Genomic DNA, 22,435 nt, shown 5'->3' on the forward strand with positions numbered 1-22,435 from the left:
GCAGATTAAATAATTATTTATGCTTTTTTATGTTAAACTCGAATTGAGAGGATGAATGAACACTCACAGATGTGCGCCCTCTCACCATGTTTGTTGACATATGATACGGGAATGAGCAGGACAGTGAAAAATGGGAACAATCTGCCAAAAATGCGGCTCCCAAAGGGCTGAGAAATTCCTTGTTTTAGCACCCAATTAAAAGTTGGCACTCCGCGGGCGATCGTATATTTTCCCGAGGCTCGCAACTCGCTCGCGGAATATTCCTCGCGGCCACACAAAGCGGCCGAAACAAAGGCTCGCAGATTTATTAATCCATCTCTGTTTGAAGTAGTGCTGAATGGACACCTCTCGCGCCATTCATTAGCTTAACTAATCAACGCGTGTGGCCAATCTAATAACCCTTTGATCGCAATCCTGATTGCAGTTACCAGTCGATCGAGCGTCAGTTCTTGCGCGACTTGGTGCAATGCACCCCAGGGACGAGCGGAGGACGGCTTGCCAGGTGGCTGCAGCCCGAGTCGTTCGTCGAGCCGCGACGCTGCGAGGTGCTCTACTCCAAGGACGACATGCGCTGCGGCTGGCCCGCCATCGTCACCATCCTCAGCAAGGACCAGTACGGACACCTGGTCAACGCACCTAACCTCAAAGTAAATACATTTTCAAAAATTACAATTTCATTTTTATGATGAAAAGGGAAGGATTAGTTCTCAGTTTTCAGTTTTTCATTGGAATGCTTATTTTTTTAGTGTTTCAATTCCGATATTCCGATTTTTCGGACATTGACTTACAAGATCTCATAACAGTTTAAACCTCTATCCTAATATTAAAATTATCGTCCTTTAATTTCGATAAAATTGATTTAAACGCAGACTTTTCAACATGTCCAGTTGTTAATTTTTTACTCTAAAAATTATGACTAATTGTAAGATAGAATGGCTTCGCACACCAATAGATTAATGTCATTTTTCGATTTCGATATTCATTGTTGCCTGCTTAGAAATTTTGTTTAGCTTACTTTTCAACCTTCTCAAATTTACTGCCATGATCCATCCGTTTTAGAAATGAAAACTCTCTATTGAGTGTTATTTTTCACGTTGTAATTTTTCTCACTTTAATGAAACTGAAGCAGCTTTCTGTCAGCCATTGATGATTGACTGGAAATAGAGACGGGCGAGTATACAACAATCTTATACTTTTTGCAGATCGAGGTTAAGGCAAGCCCCATCGACAAAGGAGACATCGGCCTGGAGACGACCACAAACGGATCGGCAGCGGTCAACCGCAGGTCCCGCCGATTCAGCATGCCCGACGCGCTCTCCTTTGGAGGGCATCCCCAACCCTCGCTTGAAGTCCCATACGAAGTCACTGTTAAGGAAAAAATGCACTACCATTCCATCAGTATTATGAAGGTCAGCGACTTTTGCAACCGCAAAAGAAACCAAATTATTCTATTTAAAGCAACTTTTTTTTGCACTAAAATTAAGATTCCTGATTAATTAATAAAAGGAAAACACTTCCTTTAAATATAAAATTATTAAATGAATTTTCAAATTATCATGTTTTTTACTCAAGGCCTACGAAAACTACTCTTTTGAGGAGCTGAGGTTCATGTCTCCAACCTTACGGAGGACGAGCGAAAACATGTTGGTCCGCCCAAACGGAGACGGCACCTACAGTGCGACTTGGACGCCAGCGAGCACGGGATGGTATATGGTGCTGGTCACCGTCGACGGATACCCCTTGGAAGAGGTGAGATTTCCATCAAATTGGGCGCTTATTTACCTCGGTGGCCAAATCGGTAGCTTGCTTCATTAATATTTTTGGCGCGCAACACGCCAGGCGTCAAAATAAACACAGGAAGGTTGTTTTCTCCTTCCTTTACAGGACGTAGCCCTCCTTGGTGGCAGTGCAATCGACCTTTGCTAGCATTGCTAATGAGTCTGATGTGATTTGAATATTGATTTGCTAAATTGAGGACCCTGTTGCTTCGGGATTACCACAAAGTTTCCATGTTTAGGCATATCGGGTGGAAGTGAAAGACGCCCCGCAGGGCATCGCACCCCCTACAACCACTGTGATAAAAAAGACTCCAAATCAACCAAGTAGACTGAGGAAATATGTGGCCAAGTTTTCGGCTGGTCTCAGAATTCGGTCGCATCCTTCTCTGCAGAGTGAACACATCGGAACTGTTGGTGTTAATGGCATAATCAGCTTTGTAGATGAGGTAAGAATATATTTCAAATTACTTATAACAATTTTTTAAAATAGTATTTTCATGTTTGGAATCTAACATGAAATTCGTCAAATGTCAATTTTTATTTTTTTATGGTTTAAAAATTCTGTAGAAGTGAGCAATTTTTATTTGGGTTTTAAAAATTAATATTTTTAGATTCACAACGATGACGGTGTTTGGGTGCGCCTGGGCAATGACTCAATGCGTCAGTACGGCATCTCATCAAGCTACCCTGAAGCCTGGTGTCTGCAGTACAACCAGCACCTGGGCAAAACCCTCCTGGTGCCAGTGGAGGAGCCAAAAGTCGTGTCTGATGAGGGTTTCAGGAAGGTGAGCGTCAAGAAGACGTCCTCAAATGAGAGCCCGCTGAAGGAGAGGAAGCTGTCGGCGCCAGCCCCAACGGGTGGTCCCGGTTTCTACAAAGTTGTCAAATGCGGCGCTTCAGGCCACAACATCAGAAGCAGACCCAGCATGACCGCGCCACCCGTCGGGATGCTCGTCGCTGGAAATCGAGCTATGATTGTCGCAGACGTGAGTCATGAATCTTGAAATAATTTCGCAGATGGAATTAAACATGACTGTGCAGGATGTGAACAGTGAAGGCACTTGGGTGCAGTTGGACCACGAAAGCAAGAAGGAGTTTTGCTTTAATACTGATGGGGAAGCGTGGTCTCTCGCCGTCAGCAAGGGTGATGTCGTTTACCTTCAACATGAATTGGCCAATGGTAAATAATATAACATTTTTTTCATTGCTTAAGCTGCAGAAAAGTCTGGATTAATGCATTTTCATTTATTTCCTAATCAATTATTGGACAGTTAAATGTGGGGAAATATGATAAGGTTAAATAAAAATTCCACGTATCTTATGCTGCGTAAATTTCTCAATTAAAAATTAATAGGTCGGAATTTTAATATTATAAAATATTCTTTTTTAGATTGCCGGCTTGACAAAACTCCAGGAGACCATCATCCGTTCTCCGTGCCTCCGAAAAAAGCCTTTGACTTCACTGCGCAAAACAGAGCAGATGCCTTTACTTTTGCCCAAAAAGAGCCAGGCTCCGCGAGCTCTGCGGGCAGCATGACTGGAAATCCGTTTGTGTTTGGCTCTCTAGATTCAAAGAGTGAGTACTCTTTCACAAACTTACATCGCACCATGCTCAAACCAGAAAAACAAACAGAACCAGAAATCGCGCCAAAACCCCAATCTGTTGGCGCTGGAAGGTTCAGCGCCCTTAATAAGTGGCTCCGAGGAGAATCCACGCCAACCATAGTGGACACCAGAGGCTCTCCGCCTGTAATCCCTCCCCCACCTGGTCCAACTGTCAAACTGTAAGGCAGAAACGCACTTTTAAATGGAAGTTGCCATTCCTAACTTCTTTAATTCCAGGGTGACTGGCATGTCGAGCAAAGACCTTCCTCCGGAGCTGATGGGAGTCTCGGTGAAAGATTTAGTCAAGGCGATCGGTGAGTCTCGGGCCAATGGCAACGGAGTCACGCCTCCTGGCACCCCACGTAGGCCCAGTCGTAGCTCGAGCCCCAAAGCCCCTTTGCCAGGTACTGCAACAATTCTCGCGCACCAGGCCAGCAGTAGAAGCTCCAGTCCTGTCCCCATTCCACCAGCAGGTTTGTTTTTTGCTGTGTTATTAGGTGCTTTGCGCTATAGTTAGACGATATATTTTAATATCATTTTCACATTTTCTTTCGCTTTCTTTTAAAATTTCATATTTAATGTGTTTGATGTGTTGGCCCTAGCAAGAATAATCTACTGAACCAGACACAAATTAATTATTTTGTCCATAACTGCATTAATGTAGGTTTGATCCCTTATAGGAAAATTAGACAGCGTTGCCAGCAGCGGCGGATCCCCAAAAAGCATTGGAGTTTCCCCATTAGGTAGTTAAACTTTCCCGCACCACACAGTAATTTTTTACATCAAAATTCTCACAATGACAGTTTCAGCGCCAGGCAATATGACCACCGCCGAGAGCGGCCGAAGAGGCTCCACTCAGAGCGACACTAGTGCCCTCTTATCCTCTTTAACTAGAGACCTCTCGCACAGCCCTAGCAACAGCTCCCTGCAAATGAGGTCTGAGAGTCCAAACAGCCTGCATGGCCAGCTTGTCGTAAGATAATCTGACTTTTTTCCGACATGTAATTACATTTAAATACTACAGGATCAGACTACTGGCAGTCCAAAACTCACTCAGACCGGCACACAAACTAGTCCAGATGGCAGTCTGAAAAGTTCTCTTCATTTCAACGTGGGTGACAGTTTGGGAGCCGCGACGGCAGTCCCGGTTCGGATTTCTCCAAAGCCGGTGAGGAAAGAGCGGTCCAGCTCAAAAAATGTCCCAAACTCAAGTAACCGCAGCAGAAGGGCTAACTCACCAAAAGAGCATCACCACAGATCTAGAAATAGAGGTAATCAACATCTGCATAATAAAAATGAAAAATTGCCAGCATAAAATGCGAACCTCGCCTCAATGATTCTTTGTATTTTTAATTATAAATTTTATTGTGTTCTCAATATTTCATAATGCAATGCAAAAACCATTTCAATGGAATTGCTTCAAAGTTTTCTTCTATAAACATGAGTTTTTTTTATTTAGGAACTAGTCCAGCTCATCCTTTGGCTAAAGAGCCAGTGAAAGAGGCGATCGCCCCATCTGTGGCCGAGTGCTTGCGTGCTGTATTTGCCGCTTTTCTTTGGCACGAGGGCTTGGTTCATGACGCCATGGCCTGCGCCTCCTTCCTTAAATTCCACCCTGGATTGCCAAAGCAAGGAGCTTTGGTCATCACAAGACAGCAGAGCTCACTGAGCTCCAACTTGGACAAGGTCAAGCAGAGACACTCTGTTGAGGTATCTGCCAGCAACTACCTCCACATCCAGCCATCTACGTTGGAAACCTTGACAAGGTAAACTTTCTATTGCGGACCAAGTTAATTTCTCTTGATTTTTAAGTTGTGAAAATAAGAATAGGAGAAAAATTTTACCAAATGACTTTTCTGCTCTATAAACTATAATTTTGACCACAGTTAATTTTCTTGATTTTGAAATTTGAGAGAATGATCTAAAAATCAAATACTATGTGCCACAACGGCACAGCGATAATTATTATGCTATGAAAAAAAAATAAAAGATTGTTCCATTTTTACCATTTGATAGTTTTTTTATCTCTTTCCATTCAAATACCTAAATGTCAAGATTGATCATATTATATTTTTCTTCATGTAAAAAATCTGCTTTTGATGTCAATTTCAAACTATTGTGATTTTCACAGGTGTGCTGCAAACGCCAATGCAAATCGCAGGAAAAAGCACGATTCTGCAGGTGCCATACGAGAAGAGGAGCCCACGTCTGAGGCAGGAAGCACTGCCGGCGCTGCTGTAACAGTTTTGCCACCCGCCTTGCGGTCGCTGGTGTTGCTGTGGGAAGAATTGAGCAAGGGATGCTTGAGGACAATTCAAAGGCAAGAGGTCATGCAATCTCCCATGACTGCGTCGGTGGTTTTGAGAAGGACTGAAAGCGGCAAGGCAGCGCAGAGCTCATCAAATCAGCCTACTAGTAAAATGAATTCTTGTCTCTTTTCAAGTCAAGTCTTCATTTGATTTTGTTTGCAGGCTCAAAAGAGAAGAAGGAGGGTGAAAAGAGGGGAAGGAAGAAAAAGGACTGGAGGCCGATCGGAACGGTGGTCAAGTCGCAGGAAATTTCAGGCCGACTTCCAGGCTTACCGCAAAGAGAGACTGTGTGTGAACTTTGCGGTGGCTCCTTCCCCCAACCAATCACATTCCACATGAAGAGTTGCCATCCTGGCTGCGGGGAGAGTGCTGGAGGGAAGGGCTACAACTCAGGTGGCAACTTTTGCGTTGGCTGGGCAGGAAACTGCGGTGATGGTGGAATAGGTTTGTGATTTATTTTTTCAAAAAAAGGATGGTGTACAATAAATTTAAAAAAATTGAAATTTTGAAACAAGATAATTATTTTTTAGATTGCTACGTCTTTCTAAAAATATCTGAATTTCATTGGTAATAGAATTATTTGGGCTCATTTATAAATGTTCAAGCTTAAATTTCCTAGATTTTCTTTAATTATTAATTTTGTGTTATTTTTCTAGTTGGGAGCACTTGGTACTTGATTTGTGACACGTGCCGTGAGCGCTACCTGAAGCAGCGGAAGCAGCAGAGGAAAGACTCACTTAGCGGGCACAAAAAGTCAAAGAAAAAGGTTACATCAAAGCTGCTCTCCCCGATGCTGCTGCAGGAGAGTCACGTGGTCATGAAGAACAACGCAATGTTCCTGCTGGAACTAGCGAGCGCGTCTTCAAGAGATCCGCCGCCATGCTCGCCGCCTCTGAGGAGGAGCCCCCATGGAATGCCTTCCGTCTCCGAGCAGGAGGACGGACCGTTTCCCAGTCTGCCATCTGGTTTGCCTGGCTTCCAGTGTCTCTCAACTCTTGGAGTCAGTCCTGCTCAGGTCAGACACCTGGCTGAGGAGCACCTGCTGGCTGAAACACTCCGGAAGAACGGGGAAGAGGGCCTTGATAGATACCTAGAAGGTATGTATCGATAATCATGCTAAAAGCTAAAAGCCTCCACATAATAACTCAATTTGAATATTAAATTAATGAATCATCGCAGTTTCTGAATTGTTTTGGCTGTGATATTGTATTTTCTTAAAATTTGAATTTTTTATAAACTATTTAAGTCAGGAAGAGGATGTTGTACTTTTTATCAAAGAGATTTTAAAATAGTCAGATTTTCATTACCGTTTACTTCTTAAAACTATTTTAAGATCCCTTTGGATCACTTGTGTATAATTTTCGTTAAGAGAAAGAATTGCTTGGTAGTCTCATACTTTTCATTTATGTAGGAATGGAGTCAAAGAGTGTCCGGCCGGTGTCCGACTGTCCCCTAAGCGACTCTGAGGACAGCCTGAGGGGCCGACCCTTCCATCGCTCCATCTCAATGGGCACCAAAGACTGGCAGAGCGGCCGGCTGGTGCGTAAACGCAACAATTCGAGCGGCGAACCCAATGAGGCTGGCAGCTCGCTTCTTTGCCACCCGTCAGCTGCGCTGCAAAAGCTGGTTCCCTTTGACCTGAGCTGCACCCTGTCCACCACGGACGAGAACAACGCCCCCAAACCCCGCTGCGACCTGATGGAGCGGCCCGTGATGGAGTTTGTCATGCAGCAGCACAACCTTGAGAGTCTGCAGCTGGCCATGAAGCAGGCCATCAGGAAGGCCGCGTGCAGGGTCTACGCCATGCAGGCCCTCACCTGGCTCCTAAGAAGTGTCACGCAGCCCACTTGTCTACACGACCTGCTCTGGTGGTTCGTCGCTGCCCTCACTCCCGCATCCGAGTACAGTGGAGCCATTGCTGAACAGGTAAGAAACTTAAACCAATTTACCATTTGTTGTGTGTTAATGCAAAATCAATATCTTGATGACGATAAGAAAATTCAACCAATTTAAAGTCAATTCATGGTAGAATAATGCCTAGTTTAACTGAAAAATCCATTTTTTGCATCAAATTTTCAAAATATATTGACATTTTTATACCTTGAATGAGCTTTATCCATTTTATTTATTATCAAAACTTTTTAACAATTTAAAATAGATCCAAGGATAAAAACATTTTTAATTTTCCTCTCAGCCAATGGACAACGAACTAGGCAGAATTGGAAAATTCGAAGACCACGAGTTGCACGCCGTATGCGAACATCCATTGAGCGACCTCGCGGTGGCTGGTGACGCGGTGAGACCTCTACCGTCGGCCTTCCACAGCCTCTTGCAGGCAGTGGCCGACCTGATGCTGCTCCTGCCCATGGGATCCGCTCTGCAGCAAATGGCAGTCAGGTGCTGGGGCATTAAGTTCAGGCACTCGGACCACAGCTTCCTCCACAGGAGCCACGTCTTTAGCAATATCAGCAAAATCCTTTCCAGAACTGAAGAGGTTGGTTCGTCTTAATGTTATATTTCTATTACATCCATCTGATATTTCCAAGAAAAATTAGGACGAAGCAATTGATTTGAACACACTTCAATGTGTTTTGTGTTTAGGAGGAGGCGTTTGACGAGAGCCACCACTCGATCCTCTCTACCACCACCAGTGGGCCTTGTTTTGTCGAGACACTCCGGGACCTGACCGCGAATGTGGAAATCAAAGCTTCCAGCCGACAGGCAATGGTGTTTAGCCTTACTGACTTTTCAACCGAGACGTTCTGGGAGTCGTCAGACGAGGATAGGAACAAAACAAAATTCCTGATGGTCACTTGCGCCAAGAACTCATGGCCCAAGATGGTCTACGTGCACATAGACAACTGCAGGGATTTGGCCAACAAGGTGTCTATTATCTCCTTCCAATCTGGGCCAAACGCTGAAGAACTCTACAAGTTAACTCAGGTTGACGTCGAAACTCGATACTCAGGGTGGATCTCAAGCATCATTCCAGGTAAACTTCAGCTATGATTAAAAAATGTTTGTTTTGATGTTAAAATTAATTGGATCATTTTTAGAAAACCATCACAGCGTGATTAGGATTGAGCTTAGGGGTCCAGATAATACACTCAGGGTCAGGCAGGTTAGAATCCTTGGTGATATTGAAGGTCAGGAGCTCAGCGCCAGGACAACAAAGCACCACAGTGCCCTTTCAATTCAGCAGAAAAATTGTGAGGCCGAGACACTCAGGGTTTTCAGATTGATCACCTCTCAAGTGAGTTTCATTGATAACCACTGAGTTAACAGTGTACTTAAATCGATTTGCCTAGGTATTTGGAAAGCTAATTCAGGGCGTGGAAATGGAAGAGGTGGCCGGTGGCGAGGAAGGCGCTGCCGAAGCCGGGGAAAACACCAAGGGAGAGGAGAGCAATGACTTGAGGGAGCACATGGTTGGAATACTCTTCAGCAGGAGCAAACTTACCAACTTGCAGAGACAGGTCAGGCACAGCTAATTAATTATTTATAAATTTTTTATGAAATTAAACAAAAACATAAGCGATTTTTTTAATTTTTGAAGAATTTAAATTTTAATTCTAGTATTCATTGAATTTTCAGGTCTGCCAGCACATTGTCCAGGCGATCAGGAGTGAGAGCAGCCGAGTCAAGGAGGAGTGGGAGGCTTTCCTTTGCTCAGCAGGCAGTCAGATTCAGAGTGTGGCTCCTGGCGAGAAAATCGTATCAGACACGTACTGCTTCGAAATGCTGTCCATGATGCTGGCGCTGAGCGGCTCAACGGTCGGCAGAGCCTACCTCTCTCAGCAAACCGTACTTCTGAAGGATCTCCTGAGTCTACTGCATACTGGCTCTGCCAGGGTCCAGAGACAGGTAAATGTTAATTTCATTTTAATTTTAAAAAAGAAACATCTTTATTTTTTGTTGGTTTGATTATTAAGACTTCGAGATTTTCTAGTGGCACTTCTGGGATTGCTGCATGCTTTTTTACTTAAGAAGAAATTGATGCTTAGTCTTATTTAAATCCAAGAATCGCGTCTTCCATTTATAATTTAAATTCAATTCAACGTGAAATTAATAAGATCTTTTTTCTTTTTACATTTCTACTTAAATTAGAAACTAAATTTCATTAATTAACTGGAATCATCTTTTCAAAGGTAACATCACTGCTGCGGAGAATGCTACCTGAAGTCCCCCCTCAGCATTTAGCAGCTGTTCTCGGCGTGGAGCGACTCCCACCTGCAGACTTCAGCATCGTGACAGCTTCAAACAAAAATGGAGTTGCTGAAAACGAGTTTGACATGCACAAGTAGCCAAAAAAACTTGAGTTTATAATTCCAGTAAATTAATTTCTCGAAACTTCCCGCAGAATGGGCATTTTGGATGTTTTCCTGAGCGTTATCGCTAAGTCACTGACCGTGCAGGTCAGGGTGAAGGGCGGCGGCAAGGAGACGCAGGCCAAGGGCACCAGCACCGCGTCCCTAGCCACCTCGATCAAGTCAGCGCCGAGCCAGGGCCGCTGGTGGATGCGCGGCTGCAACTCTAGGAAGCTCAGCGAGGGCATCATCAGTCTGCTCAAGGACATGGCAGCCGTAAGTTTTCACCAGGCTTTGTTTTCTTGGACAGATTTGAAGCGTAATTTTACAGGGGAAGCTGTCCGAGGCGTGGGCAGACGTGACGAAAGGCGCCGTGGCGGAAAACATCCTAAACCTAACAAAACTGCCGGAGTCGTCGAGATCTCCCCAACAGTGCCTTGCATCGCCTACGTTGTGGCTAGCGCTCGCCTCACTCTGCGTGCTGGACGCTGACCACGTCGAGAGACTCTCCTCTGGCCAGTGGAGCGCAGCCGAGGGACAGCCCACCGTTCCAAGGGTGAGTAAAATGTGGAATTCTTACATTCAAATTGTAATCAATCAACTAGAAGTAAACAAAATGATTTGTTTTTTTAAATAATATTGACTTTCACGCATACATAACAGACTAATTGAACTCAAATTGCATAAAACAATTCTACACATGACATTGATCCCACAAAAGGACCATTATCCATTCCATTAATTATTTGGTGGCTGTTGTAATTATTTTACTTGGACCTTTTAAAATGTCAATCAGCAAATTGATAAATTTTTTTTATTGAGTTTAACAATAATATCAAATACCATGAAGATCCAGCGATTACCATAGTAGAATAAATAATGACAAACATAAACCAGCATAAAAATAAAAAATTACAATATTAACGTCAGTCGAACCCCCATTCATTATAACCTAAGAAATTTTATTTAAAAATTATTCAAAATTTATTCAAAAAATTATATATTCAAAATTTTAATTTTCATGCAGCCAACGTGCAGCAACCACGACGACGGCGACACGGCGGCGATCATCCAGTGCAACGCGTGCGGCAACCTGTGCGCTGAGTGCGACCGCGTGCTGCATCTGCACCGTCGGACGCGGCTGCACCAGCGGCAGGTGTGCAAGGAAGAGGAGGAGGCAATCAAGGTGGACCTGCACGAGGGGTGCGGACGGACGAAGCTGTTCTGGCTGCTTGCACTGGCCGACTCGAGCACCCTGAAGGCGTTAGTCGAGTTCCGCGAGCGCGGCACGCGCTCCAAGGCGGCCGCCGCCGGCACCGTGGCCGCCGGCGTGTGTCGCTTCTGCGGCGCCACCGGCTCGTCGGGCCTGCTGGCCATCGGCAACGTGTGCGCCGACCACGAGTGCCAGGAGCACGCCAAGAACGCGTGCAGCCGGCTGCACGCGTGCGGCCACATGTGCGGCGGCGTGCAGGCCGAATCGCCGTGTCTGCCCTGCCTGCACGGCTGCTCCGACGAGCCCAACCTCAAGCAGGACGCCGATGACATGTGCATGATCTGTTTCACCGACGCGCTCGCCTGCGCACCCGCCGTACAGCTCAAGTGCGGACACGTCTTCCACATGCACTGCTGCAAGAACGCGCTCGTCAAGCGCTGGGCCGGGCCCAGGATCACCTTTTCCTTTGCGCACTGCCCTATTTGTAAGGTAAGTTTGGAGGAGATTATAATATTTTGTCTCCTGGACATATTTATTTGCTTATCAAAGTTCTGGAACATTCTATAAAAATTATCAAAACTTGAATTTCAGAGCGACGTGGAACACCCAGTTCTGAACATACTGCTGGCGCCAATCAGGGAACTGTATGAGGATGTGAGACGAAAGGCCCTGATGCGCCTGGAGTACGAAGGCCTCAACCGGGCCGGCCGGACGCACAAAGATCCTGCGGCTTACGCCATGGACAAATACGCCTACTACGTTTGCTTCAAATGCAAGAAGGTGACGTTTCTAATTACCTCTTGTTAATTCAACATTTTTTTATCATTTATTTCCTCCAGGCCTACTACGGCGGGGAAGCCAGGTGCGACGCAGACGCTGGCATCACCGAAGACTACGACCCCTCGGAGCTTGTTTGCGGTGCGTGCAGCGACGTGTCTAGAGCCCAAATGTGTCCTAAGGTTTGTTCATCTTATAAAATTATAAAATTTGTGTATTGAATGAGCTTAAATTTCAGCACGGAACCGACTTCTTGGAGTACAAGTGCCGCTACTGCTGCTCCGTGGCCGTTTTCTTCTGCTTTGGCACCACTCACTTCTGCAACGCGTGCCACGACGACTTCCAGCGGGTCACCAACCTGCCCAAACACGAACTCCCCCACTGCCCAGCAGGTAAGATGAAAAATCTACGTAGAATAAATTATGCTCTGGTATCTATTTAGTTGCAAAAAGGGAGAAAATTTTTCTTGCGGTCAGAAAAAAAATCAGGAGATTGCATAGTATTGAAGTGTTTTGCTAAAAATTAATTATTAATTCTTACTTTGACACAAAAAAGAGATGACTTTCAAATTAAATCAATCACGCATACATTTTTCCTTTTACTTTTTTAAGTCATCTATTTTTGTCATTTTTTTTTATTTACAGATGTGTGTTAGTTTGATTACAAGTTAATTATTTTACATCACTTTTTTGTGTTCGTGCAGATTTGTTTGTTGCTTATCCTTATACTCAGTTTATTTTTCTTCTATTTGTAGGCCCTAGAGCCAAGCAGCTGGAAGGCGAGGAGTGTCCGCTACACATCAAGCATCCCGCTACTGGAGAGGAATTTGCGCTTGGTTGCGGCGTCTGCAGAAACGCCCACACGTTCTAAACTGTTTTGCTTTTCACGAACAAATTGAATAAGTTTCCCCTTTTGTGAATTTCGCTTCCCAGTACATTGATAGTTACGGTATTACTGTTTTAGCTGTTACTGTTTTAATTCAGCTGTGATTATAAATATGTGTTTGCGTCAACGCTTTGATTAATACGGATAATCTTTGTTTAAGAGAGTGCTTGATTTCTGCTCTGTTAATTCGTGCCAATAGAACAATGTAGACACGTTTTGATAAAGCTGAATAAATGATGCCGTTTCGCTTTACATTCATACAACTTGCAGCTGTTTTTCTTTAAACCCTTGTCAGTTTTTTATTTATAAAAATTCATAGGCAGTATTTTGGGTCTGGCAACTGGATAGTGATTAAATACAAGCGCGAGCACAGAAATGTTTGGGCTCTCAGTAAGATTAGAAAAATATAGCATTTGCAGGCTTTCGGTTTTGTAACTTTTGTTAATTAATTCATACAATGGTAACTGTAAAGTTCTAATATTTGCTTTTCTCTGTCAGTGTAAGCAGAAATTAAAATTTCAGATTGTCATATATATCGATTTTAAAGTGGCAAGCAAAATTAATTAATATCGATTTTTAGCGTTAAAGGTCAAGGGGTCCCAAGGGTACATTAATGCGGTTTGAAAAAAAACTATTAATCTAATAATGATAAGGGAAATTAGTTTTCAATGAAAAAACACTCAATTTAGATTCACACTTTTTTATTTAATATCCCGAACAGAGTCCTGCCACTGAACAACATTTTGCTTCATCTTACATCTAAAAAGTAACTATCTAGGAAATTTTAATTAGCACACATATAGTATTTTAAACAGTATATATATGATACAAAAAATTTGTAGCATGTTAGTGTTGATTATACCATGCGATTTGCGAAAACAGTCATCGGCAGTAACAATACACAACCGAGGTCAATAAGAAAAAGAATAATAGGTTTCAAATGAACATTCTGTCAGCTAAATGCCACGTTAATAAGAAAATTCATGAATCTACAAATGAAAATCTTTAAGGTTCTTCAGAGCATTAGAGCAACTCAGTCCCTATTTGTTGCCATAATTACGTCACTTCAATCCATGACTTAATACTGGTAACACTAATTTTTTAGTGGAACATAATTTAATATTAAAAATGATCTGCTGTTCAAATGTTAACTTGTTTGCGAATTAGCATTATAGAGGCAGCATACACATCTACAACTTAATCGTTAAGAATAATTAATCAGGTCTAGTGTAAATATCAACTTTAGACCACACAAAAAGTTAATAATATGCCAGTTTCTTTAAGCGTGGTTTTGCATCGGTATAGATCTCTCTCAGCGGGTGAGCGGGGTAATATCAAAGGAAGGTTTGTGACGCTGCGCACAGCTCAAAGAGTAATCGACAATCGGAAAATATGACACGGATCAGGTGAAAAATCTTGCAGAAGGCTAGATGACTTTGGCAATATTATTTGGTATACGTATGTAAACTTATCAGTGGCCAAGGTGAGGGAACGATTAGATTTGAATGTGAAATTATGGTGCCTCAAATCACAATAAATCTTGTTTTGAATACGCTCGCAGAGAACAACTAGCCGTTGTATGTGCCGATCAAGGCTTTGCAGCTGGGGCAGGTGTGGTCCGTCTTTTTGCACGCGTCAAAGCAGTACGGCAAGCAGCAGCAGAACCAGAATCTGCGGACAGTCAAAAATTCAATGAAAAATCAGTGAATTTAAATGATAATACTATTTGACAAATTAAACTAAAAACTAAAAAAATGGTCCAGATAGTTCAAAAAAAGGCTTGGTCTTTTGGTTACCAAATTAAGTCTGAAATTGTAAAAAAGAGTGATTTGAAACTTGATCTCAAATTTACGTTGGTATTTAATAATACACGTACATGATTAATTAACTTCTATGAGGACATAGTACAAAACGTATCATAAGTAGTCGCAATCGTCAGAAAAAAGCTCAACTCTAATCAGAGCTAGAGAGTATAGGCTTCTCTGCTAAACCTTAGTATTAGAATTCCGTTAATTCTGATCAACTTTTGTAAGAATTCAAACAGTTTTATTTCCGACGGTTTTAATTTCTGGGACAATCCTACTCTAACTGAGTAACTGGAAACATGTAATTTCAAGCAATTGGTACAAATATTAGCGGGAAAATTTATACGTACTTTTTTAATTTATAATTTGTTCTCGTATTTGAATTCCAATTTAGAATTATTCAACCGATATTATTTGTCTCTATAAACAATTTCATTAGAATTTGAGTGCATGGTCTTGCTGTACGTTCTGCTGTTGCGTGCAAATCTATGCTTCTGTCAATGTTCACATAAAGCCTACAAAAGTAATTATCATTTTAAATACATTTTCATTTCACTTTTTTCACACAGTTAAATTTTAATATGGCGGTAACAACGCTTTGGGCTGGAACAAATAACACTTTGGTGCTCCTCAAGGGAACCATAAGTATCCTTTCGCCTTGACATGCAATTTGTTTTCCTCAAATGTGTTCACTTTTGTGATATTTATTTTATTTCTAGCTACGGACTGCATAAACATTTTAGGAAAAAACATTAAAATCAGTCTAAAAATATAAGTTTTGTTCATTCGTAATGATTTTCAGAATAAAGACTCCCCTTGAAGAGAATAATCGATTGAAGGGTCAACTTTACTCTCTAAAAATTCTAGGATATTTTACCATGGAGTGTAATGCAGTCGCCACTATAGTTATATTGATATTATTAAAATAATTAATAACAGTTATAACCTTTTATATATATTATTCTTAAAGCTGATAAAATTGTCAATATTTTTCAAATTGACATTTTTAGTAATTTGTTTTCTTTTGAACGGGAATTTCAAGGTGGCCATGGTAATAAGTATTAGAAAGGGGGAAAAGATGTTTATTAAATTTTGGTCGCAATTCATTACAGTTACCGCAAGATATTTTTCGAGCACATTTACCAGCAGAATATTTTAAAGGCCTTTCACAAACTAAAATTTCAATAATTCCAGTTTTGAACTAAACTCGCACTCCCCGAGAAATAAATAAATTTAATTTTTAATACGATTTTTATCAGACAAGTTAATTGAAAAGAAAAAAGAACATGCCCAGTGAGGCAGAGGGCGATACATCCAAGGTGGGCCATCGACTTGGGCGTCGTGACGGTCATGGTCTTGACCTCGGCGCCGCAGTTGGGGCAGGCGGTGTGGATCGGACTCGGGCCCACCATCACCACGTTAACAACGTGCATCTGATGGACGATGGGGCCGCCGCCGCCGGGCACGGTATGGGACGGCGCCGGATGCAGCGGCTGCACATTCATGATCGGTTGAGCTGAAACATACAATCAGAAATTTCTCAGAAAAGGACTGATTTTTTTAAGTTGAATTCCTATCATGAAGAACAACCTTGGCGGCGATCTGTGCTTGAAGAAAGGATATTTTGCAAAACGTGTTTGTTGAGGAAATTAAATCAGAAACATTTCAAATCAAATTATATTAAACACAAATCGTGTACAACTAAACGTTGTCTATAAAATCATTTGTTTATATAAATAGATTTAGCAGAATTAGCTGCTTCTGTCATTAGTCAACTAGTTTGGTTACTATCAAAGCTTTGAAAGTGGAAAAAAATCATATTTTTACCACTAAGATTGCAAACTCGACTTCCTTCAATGCTTCCGTTAGTTCGTGAGTAAATTTAATATAAAAAAAAGTACTATATGCACTAAACTTGCTTTCAAAACTGATTATTAACAATTTATATATCGGCCGAAAGAAATTCAAAACATTGCAGGCGTCAATCAGAACTTTTTAAAGTCAATATTTCGTAAAAATAAATTATTTATAATTTAACAGAACTGTAAACCACATTTGTGATAGAAAATAAATGTGCGAAAACATCAGAAACATTTCAAATAAATTTTTACCGTCATCTATCACTGTCTTGTTTTTCCTGATTTTCACATTATGTAAAAGTTGGTGACCCAAAGAATATTTTGCTTAATTTTTTAGTACTTCCCGGATTTTACGGTTTTGTGAAAAAAATAATCGAACATATCTTGGAGTCTATTGAAGATATCGAGTTGAATCAAACTTCATCTGAAGTAACGTTTTGGCCAAAAAATTTGGTAGGCCAAAGGTCAAGGTCACAAGTCACACATTTTTAATTTCTAGTTGAAAATAAAATTTCGGAAAATTTTCAAGCAAAACATAAAAAAATGCTCAAAACTGTAATATTAACCTAACCTGAGATTTTTGCGACGGCGACAGATATTTTGTTAATGAGATTTTTCCTGGTTAAAGGTAAAAAAAATGCACGGCTTTGAGTCGAAAATCGAAATATCAAAAGCACGCGAGATCTTGGTCTCGGCTTCTGCTGATCAAAATTGCCAAAACTGCATTCTCCCTTGGTACTCCCTGACGGTCTAAAAAGGTTTTGAGGGTGCTGTTTCCCCACCCCTTTTTATACCCTCCTCTCCCTCCTCCAATCGTCTTAGAAAATGATTGAAATAATCATAAAAATTTGTTAAACAATTTTAGTTAGTTCAATCACGCATTTGGAGAATGAAATGTCAATGTTCATGCCGCAAAAATAATTTCCGTTGGACAACTAGTCAACGATTAATGATTGCCATAAATCATTTTTCCTGCGATTTTTACACCGTAGCTGACTCTAAATGTTAGAAATTACCTTACCTAATCTACCTCTAATTCACCCCTTTCCAATTTAAAAATTACTTATCAAGGATAAAAATTGAACAAACTCGCCCAGTCTAGTCAAATTAATTGTAAAATGCCGGATAAATTATTTTCAACCCGTTTTCTGCTTTCAGCCGCATCTTCTGATCTTGGATCATGGATGCCAAAAAAGGCTCCAAATGCGGCCGAAACATGGTTGAGATGAACAATTTAAAATGTTATAGCCAATCAAGGTAAATTTCATTTGATTTCTAGTATTTTTCCGAAAATTTTTGGGCATTTGTTATCTTAACTACTGATTTTAAAATTTATTTTGGTCTGGTTTCGGTATGCAGTGCGTGCAGACCCCGACATATATTTTTTGCTCATCAAATAATTATAATGGCTCCGTTGTCGTGTTTTCATGCGTCATGCTGACCTCAAGGCATTGCCAAAAGAAGATGCTAAAGAGTGTCCTAAACTCAACTTCCTTCAATGCTTCCGTTTGTTCGTGAGTAAATTTAATATAATAAAAGTATACATGCACTTAACTTGCTTTCAAAACTGATTTATTTATCAGCCGAAAGAAATTCAAAACATTGCAGACGTCAGTCAAAACTTTTTAAAGTCATTATTTCGTAAAGAAAATATATTTATAATTTGACAGAACTGTACACCAAATTTGTGAAGGAAAATAAAGGTAATACGAAAACATTATTGGAAGAAAAGTCTGAATTATTACAATTAATATTATTTTGATATATCATACAACAAACGATTTCCTGAGCAGAAAGATTTTCCACAAGATTTCATTTAGCTCTTTATCAGAAAAATATTGATCTTTGTTGAGTGAAAGTGAAATCGTTTGATATTGTAATATGATACTATAGTTAAATAAATATTGTGGTACATATATCATACCGTAATTTCTCGAAAAACATTTCGGTGTCCTACACGTCCTACAGGCACCAGCACGTGATTGTGAGTAGCTTATATGTGCCCGCACTACATAGCTAATAATGTATTTAAATACGGAAAGGCACTACTGTATTTCGCTGAATGACGCAGTCTCGCAAAAAATCTTACGAAGCTTTAGTATCATCTCAAATAATTTAGTCTCATAAGGAAGAGATTTCAAGTTTTGTTTTGAATATTTTCCTCTTCGGCAGCGAAGAGTCTATAATTTTATGTATACATACATAGAGCCAGACGTAATTAACATGTATATAAGCGACCGGGTCCAAGCACGCAACAATTACATACGCGCTCGCACAAGCAAAAAAGGATTCGCATTCAGCATGATAAAATGAACTTACTGGTGCCTCCAGTGTGCGGCACGTTCCAGCCGACGTTGCCGGGGCCGGGACCTCCGCCGATGGCTTCGTGGTACGACGGGGGTGCGTTCGGTGGCTGCATTTTCCCTTCGAACGGGGCGGACGGCTGATGCATGAGGATGTTCGCCGACCTGACGAGACCGGTCGATAAAAGGTGCTTTGACGGCTGACGACCTTCACTTTGTACTACGGCCGAGGCCTGTTTGTGACTTTGTGTTGTTTTCCTGTCTGCGAATCTGGGTGGGGCGGCGCCACTGATAGTTCGCTTCAATACTCGCCGAGAAACAGCGCCACTGATGGCATCATTTTGGCGGGAAGGGAAGTTGGTATGATCCGTCCAGTGTCCAGTGTCCTGTCCGCGTTCTCTTTCTCACAATCAGATCCTCTCCGCTTGCTAGCATCTTGCTCAAATTTGTTTAGCATTCACTCTTATTGCAAGTTATATAAATATGCTGCTTCTCTATATTGCGACTTTTGCGACAGCTAAAAATACGAAAAATAAAAATACGAAAAATACACCCACCAATCTTCAAATTATAAATTATGTAAATTATGCTGAAGTCCTAGCATTAAGTAAACAGAAAACACCTCGATAAATCGAAAAACCAAATTTAATTTAATTTTATCTAAATTTCTATGAACAGAACGAACAGAATAGCGTTGCTGTCAGCGAAATTGATAAGCAAGAAAGCGTACAGTACAAAATAATTGAGCCATTATATAGCATAAATTATTAATTAGTACTTTTTTTCCTTTTTGTAGAACTGTTTTTAATTATTCTGTAATAAAAAAACTTGACTTTTCTCTAATTTTTAATAACCACGAAGATAATTTATCACTCTACGCAGCTTAACAAACTTTAAAAAAAATCTCTTAAATTTCCCTTAAATTATACATAATAATATGGAAAGCTGCTTAAAAACAATTTGTTTTTTTTTCTGAAAAGAAGGTCGGAATTTAATTGGCAAATTTTAAAAATTACAAGTAAGTCACAAGGATGAAGGAATGGTACAGCAGAGATTAGTCTTATAAGCCGCTGATGTAAACTCCAACCAAAGCATCACAATTGGGGCAGGTATGCTCCACCTTTCTGAGCGAGTCAAAGCAATACGGCAAGCAGCAGCAAAACCAACACCTTCAAAATGCTCAGTCGAATGAACAAAGAAAAAAATTCAGTCAGTGGCGAAGAATACCCAAAAACCACGAGAGCTCCGCAGATGATGTGGGCGAGGAGGCGCGGCTTCTCCTCAGTTATGGTCACCACGTTTTCCATGCAGTTGGGACAGGTCACCCTGATCGGGGTTCTGTTCAGCACCGCGCTGATGATCACAAACTCTTGCGCGGAGGAAGGCTGCACAGCTGAAATCAACCTGGTATTATTACAAATTTGCACTTTCATATGAGTGGCAACATCGTCGAGATCAGTAAAAGCAGGAAAATATTTAAAGGAAAAACGTGTTAATAGTTTTTGATCACTCTCTTTAGCTAATAGATTTCTATACTGCTTTATTTAAGTCCTAATTCAGTTTAATCTCATATTCCCTTTTTACAAAAGATGAAATTGGAAAATAATGATAAATGTTAAAAAAGACGCAATAGCAGTTGAGTTAACCTTACAATAATAAGAAAATAAAATTTTTTCCCCATATAGCTTCAATTTTTCAGGAAACTAAATCATGATACTGGCAGCGCTATGGTAATTTCGGTAATTTCATCACTCGTCGTTTTCAAATTAATCATTTTCATGCATGTAATAACTCAATAAATGGACCTAATTGATAGCAGAGTAAAATCAAAATTTGATAGAAATCAAATTTTCTCTTAGCTAGATTTTAAATGCTTTAAAATACAGTTTTCAAAATGGAACTTAATAGCAGGGATTCATTGAGTCAATCATTTGTTGAATTTAGCAACAGTTCTAAACAATGTACAGTATACAATAATTAAATCAGGACCAAAGAACAGTTAAATTTTAGATTTTGTCCAAAATCTGAAAAAATGTAACGGTTTCTCGGACGCTTGATTTCGACATACTCTCTTTGATCTATTCAACAGAGAGCTAGCTATAAAAAATATCCATTGATATCTGGTCGAATAAATAATAATAATAATCTCTTTATCATGATTTTTAAAAGTGCTCACCATAAATGACTAGCACGGAAGAATTTTTCTCACAAATTTAAACGGCAACCTGGAAAATTTTAATATTTTTAGCCGTATTTTATATCTGTTGTAACAGTAAAAATGATTTTCTTAAATTTTCTGTTTACAGCATTACGACATTAACGTCCCCTAAAGTTGGATTAACAAGCGCAACACTGATTTGCATTATTTACTTCTTTTTAAAGCCTACTTTGGGTTGAAAACACAACTAAGACATGACTAAAAGTAAAGAGTGAATCAAAATTTGACTGTGCGCGTGTCCAATGTTTTTGAAAATTTAGAGCACTGTTCTTTGATTATTTTCCACGGCAGATTTTGATTCCTCCTTTATCAAAAATAAACAAAGATTTCAAGTAGAGATCCAGTGTGATTAGCCGTGCCAATTTTCTAAAAAAAACTTACAGATTGTTACTTGGGTAAATTTTAGGTTCAACTTAATCTGAATAAAAACTCCATGCAATTCAACAAGCATTTTTCAACGTTTTCGCAGTAACGCATATTTTAACCGTGCGTCAATTAGTTTTAAACATTGTAAAATGAATATCGAATAAATATAAGGCTATATAGATATAGTCAGTTAAATGCTTCCTCACGCTGGTTGGGCTGTTGCTGCAGGCTGGCTTCGTAGGATGGCGGTGCACTGGGCATGGGCACCTTTTCCTGCATCTCCATAAGCTATGTAGCGTAATTAGGTAGCAAATTTTGCTCTCATCAGTGACAATTGCCGTGCATCGCACTACACACAATGAAATGCTCGCTCGCACCCCACACTTGTGCCAGCGGCGCACTGAAAATAGTGTAGCAACTATATGGGATCAGTATTCAGCGCACCCACTGCCAAAGTCTGTTGCGTGCCAATAATAGAGGCACTATGGTGGTTGTCACGATTTCTCGCGATTCCCCGTCCTTTTACAAAATGCGGACAAAACTGCTGGCGAGTTTCTTACGTTACCAAGAGAGCTACATCGTTGCCCTAAATTCCTCATCTCTTCGCAACGCACAAACTATGATTTCTTCATTATGCTTGGGAAATTTTAGATAGTAATTAGCAGTGTGTAAACAATCAAAAGCTACTAATCTGCCCATAAATTAAAAAAATACATACAAACAAAAATTTTCTTGTCTCCAAATTCTAAATCACATCTATACTGCATTACGAATTGCGAATAACATTGGAAAGTCAAATATTTTATAATATATTTTAAATATTATACTTTGTGGGTTTTTTTATCATTAATTGATTGATTGATTGGTTTATTATCATTAATGTGTACAGATTGTGTCATAAAGTTGTTAGGTGGTTTGGGGACCATATAATATATTTCACACTTACAAGAGTTCGAGACAAATTCCTATATTTTCTGTATTAAATTAAATTTATATTATTAATATTTCAA

General features: G+C 40.5%; 3 protein-coding genes across 3 annotated transcripts in view; 1 reads left to right on the top strand and 2 right to left on the bottom strand.

The window, feature by feature from the left end:
- hiw (highwire) overlaps positions 1-13,137 on the top strand; it is a 52,295-nt gene extending 39,158 nt beyond the window's left edge. Inside the window, exons 27-56 of the mRNA XM_065493867.1 lie at positions 425-647; positions 1,203-1,409; positions 1,573-1,749; positions 2,018-2,224; positions 2,390-2,764; positions 2,820-2,958; positions 3,169-3,354; positions 3,400-3,562; positions 3,621-3,856; positions 4,064-4,126; positions 4,187-4,356; positions 4,408-4,654; positions 4,843-5,149; positions 5,515-5,798; positions 5,855-6,136; positions 6,349-6,789; positions 7,104-7,618; positions 7,887-8,186; positions 8,294-8,684; positions 8,749-8,945; positions 9,001-9,168; positions 9,287-9,556; positions 9,841-9,992; positions 10,053-10,275; positions 10,331-10,555; positions 11,027-11,701; positions 11,804-11,992; positions 12,052-12,171; positions 12,228-12,381; positions 12,744-13,137. Coding sequence (XP_065349939.1) covers positions 425-647; positions 1,203-1,409; positions 1,573-1,749; positions 2,018-2,224; positions 2,390-2,764; positions 2,820-2,958; positions 3,169-3,354; positions 3,400-3,562; positions 3,621-3,856; positions 4,064-4,126; positions 4,187-4,356; positions 4,408-4,654; positions 4,843-5,149; positions 5,515-5,798; positions 5,855-6,136; positions 6,349-6,789; positions 7,104-7,618; positions 7,887-8,186; positions 8,294-8,684; positions 8,749-8,945; positions 9,001-9,168; positions 9,287-9,556; positions 9,841-9,992; positions 10,053-10,275; positions 10,331-10,555; positions 11,027-11,701; positions 11,804-11,992; positions 12,052-12,171; positions 12,228-12,381; positions 12,744-12,859 — 7,402 coding nt within the window. The 3' untranslated portion in view covers positions 12,860-13,137. The remainder of the gene's footprint in view (positions 1-424; positions 648-1,202; positions 1,410-1,572; positions 1,750-2,017; positions 2,225-2,389; positions 2,765-2,819; positions 2,959-3,168; positions 3,355-3,399; positions 3,563-3,620; positions 3,857-4,063; positions 4,127-4,186; positions 4,357-4,407; positions 4,655-4,842; positions 5,150-5,514; positions 5,799-5,854; positions 6,137-6,348; positions 6,790-7,103; positions 7,619-7,886; positions 8,187-8,293; positions 8,685-8,748; positions 8,946-9,000; positions 9,169-9,286; positions 9,557-9,840; positions 9,993-10,052; positions 10,276-10,330; positions 10,556-11,026; positions 11,702-11,803; positions 11,993-12,051; positions 12,172-12,227; positions 12,382-12,743) is intronic.
- Positions 13,138-13,558: 421 nt separating this feature from the next.
- LOC135945923 (lipopolysaccharide-induced tumor necrosis factor-alpha factor homolog) lies at positions 13,559-19,384 on the bottom strand. The gene is made up of 3 exons (XM_065493870.1): positions 18,858-19,384; positions 15,970-16,195; positions 13,559-14,545 (listed from the first exon to the last, which is right to left on the bottom strand). The coding sequence occupies exons 1-3, from the start codon at positions 18,988-18,990 to the stop codon at positions 14,443-14,445; spliced, it is 462 nt and encodes a 153-aa protein (XP_065349942.1). The 5' UTR covers positions 18,991-19,384; the 3' UTR covers positions 13,559-14,442.
- A 416-nt stretch (positions 19,385-19,800) lies between these two features.
- On the bottom strand, positions 19,801-21,842 carry LOC135945924 (LITAF domain-containing protein-like). Its single transcript, XM_065493872.1, has 3 exons — positions 21,632-21,842; positions 20,069-20,234; positions 19,801-20,010 (listed from the first exon to the last, which is right to left on the bottom strand). Exons 1-3 carry the CDS (start codon positions 21,708-21,710, stop codon positions 19,902-19,904), a joined length of 354 nt encoding a protein of 117 aa, XP_065349944.1. The 5' UTR covers positions 21,711-21,842; the 3' UTR covers positions 19,801-19,901.
- Positions 21,843-22,435: the final 593 nt, after the last annotated feature.

Source organism: Cloeon dipterum, chromosome X (assembly GCF_949628265.1).
Source record: "Cloeon dipterum chromosome X, ieCloDipt1.1, whole genome shotgun sequence".
NCBI classification, from domain to species: Eukaryota; Metazoa; Arthropoda; class Insecta; order Ephemeroptera; family Baetidae; genus Cloeon; species Cloeon dipterum.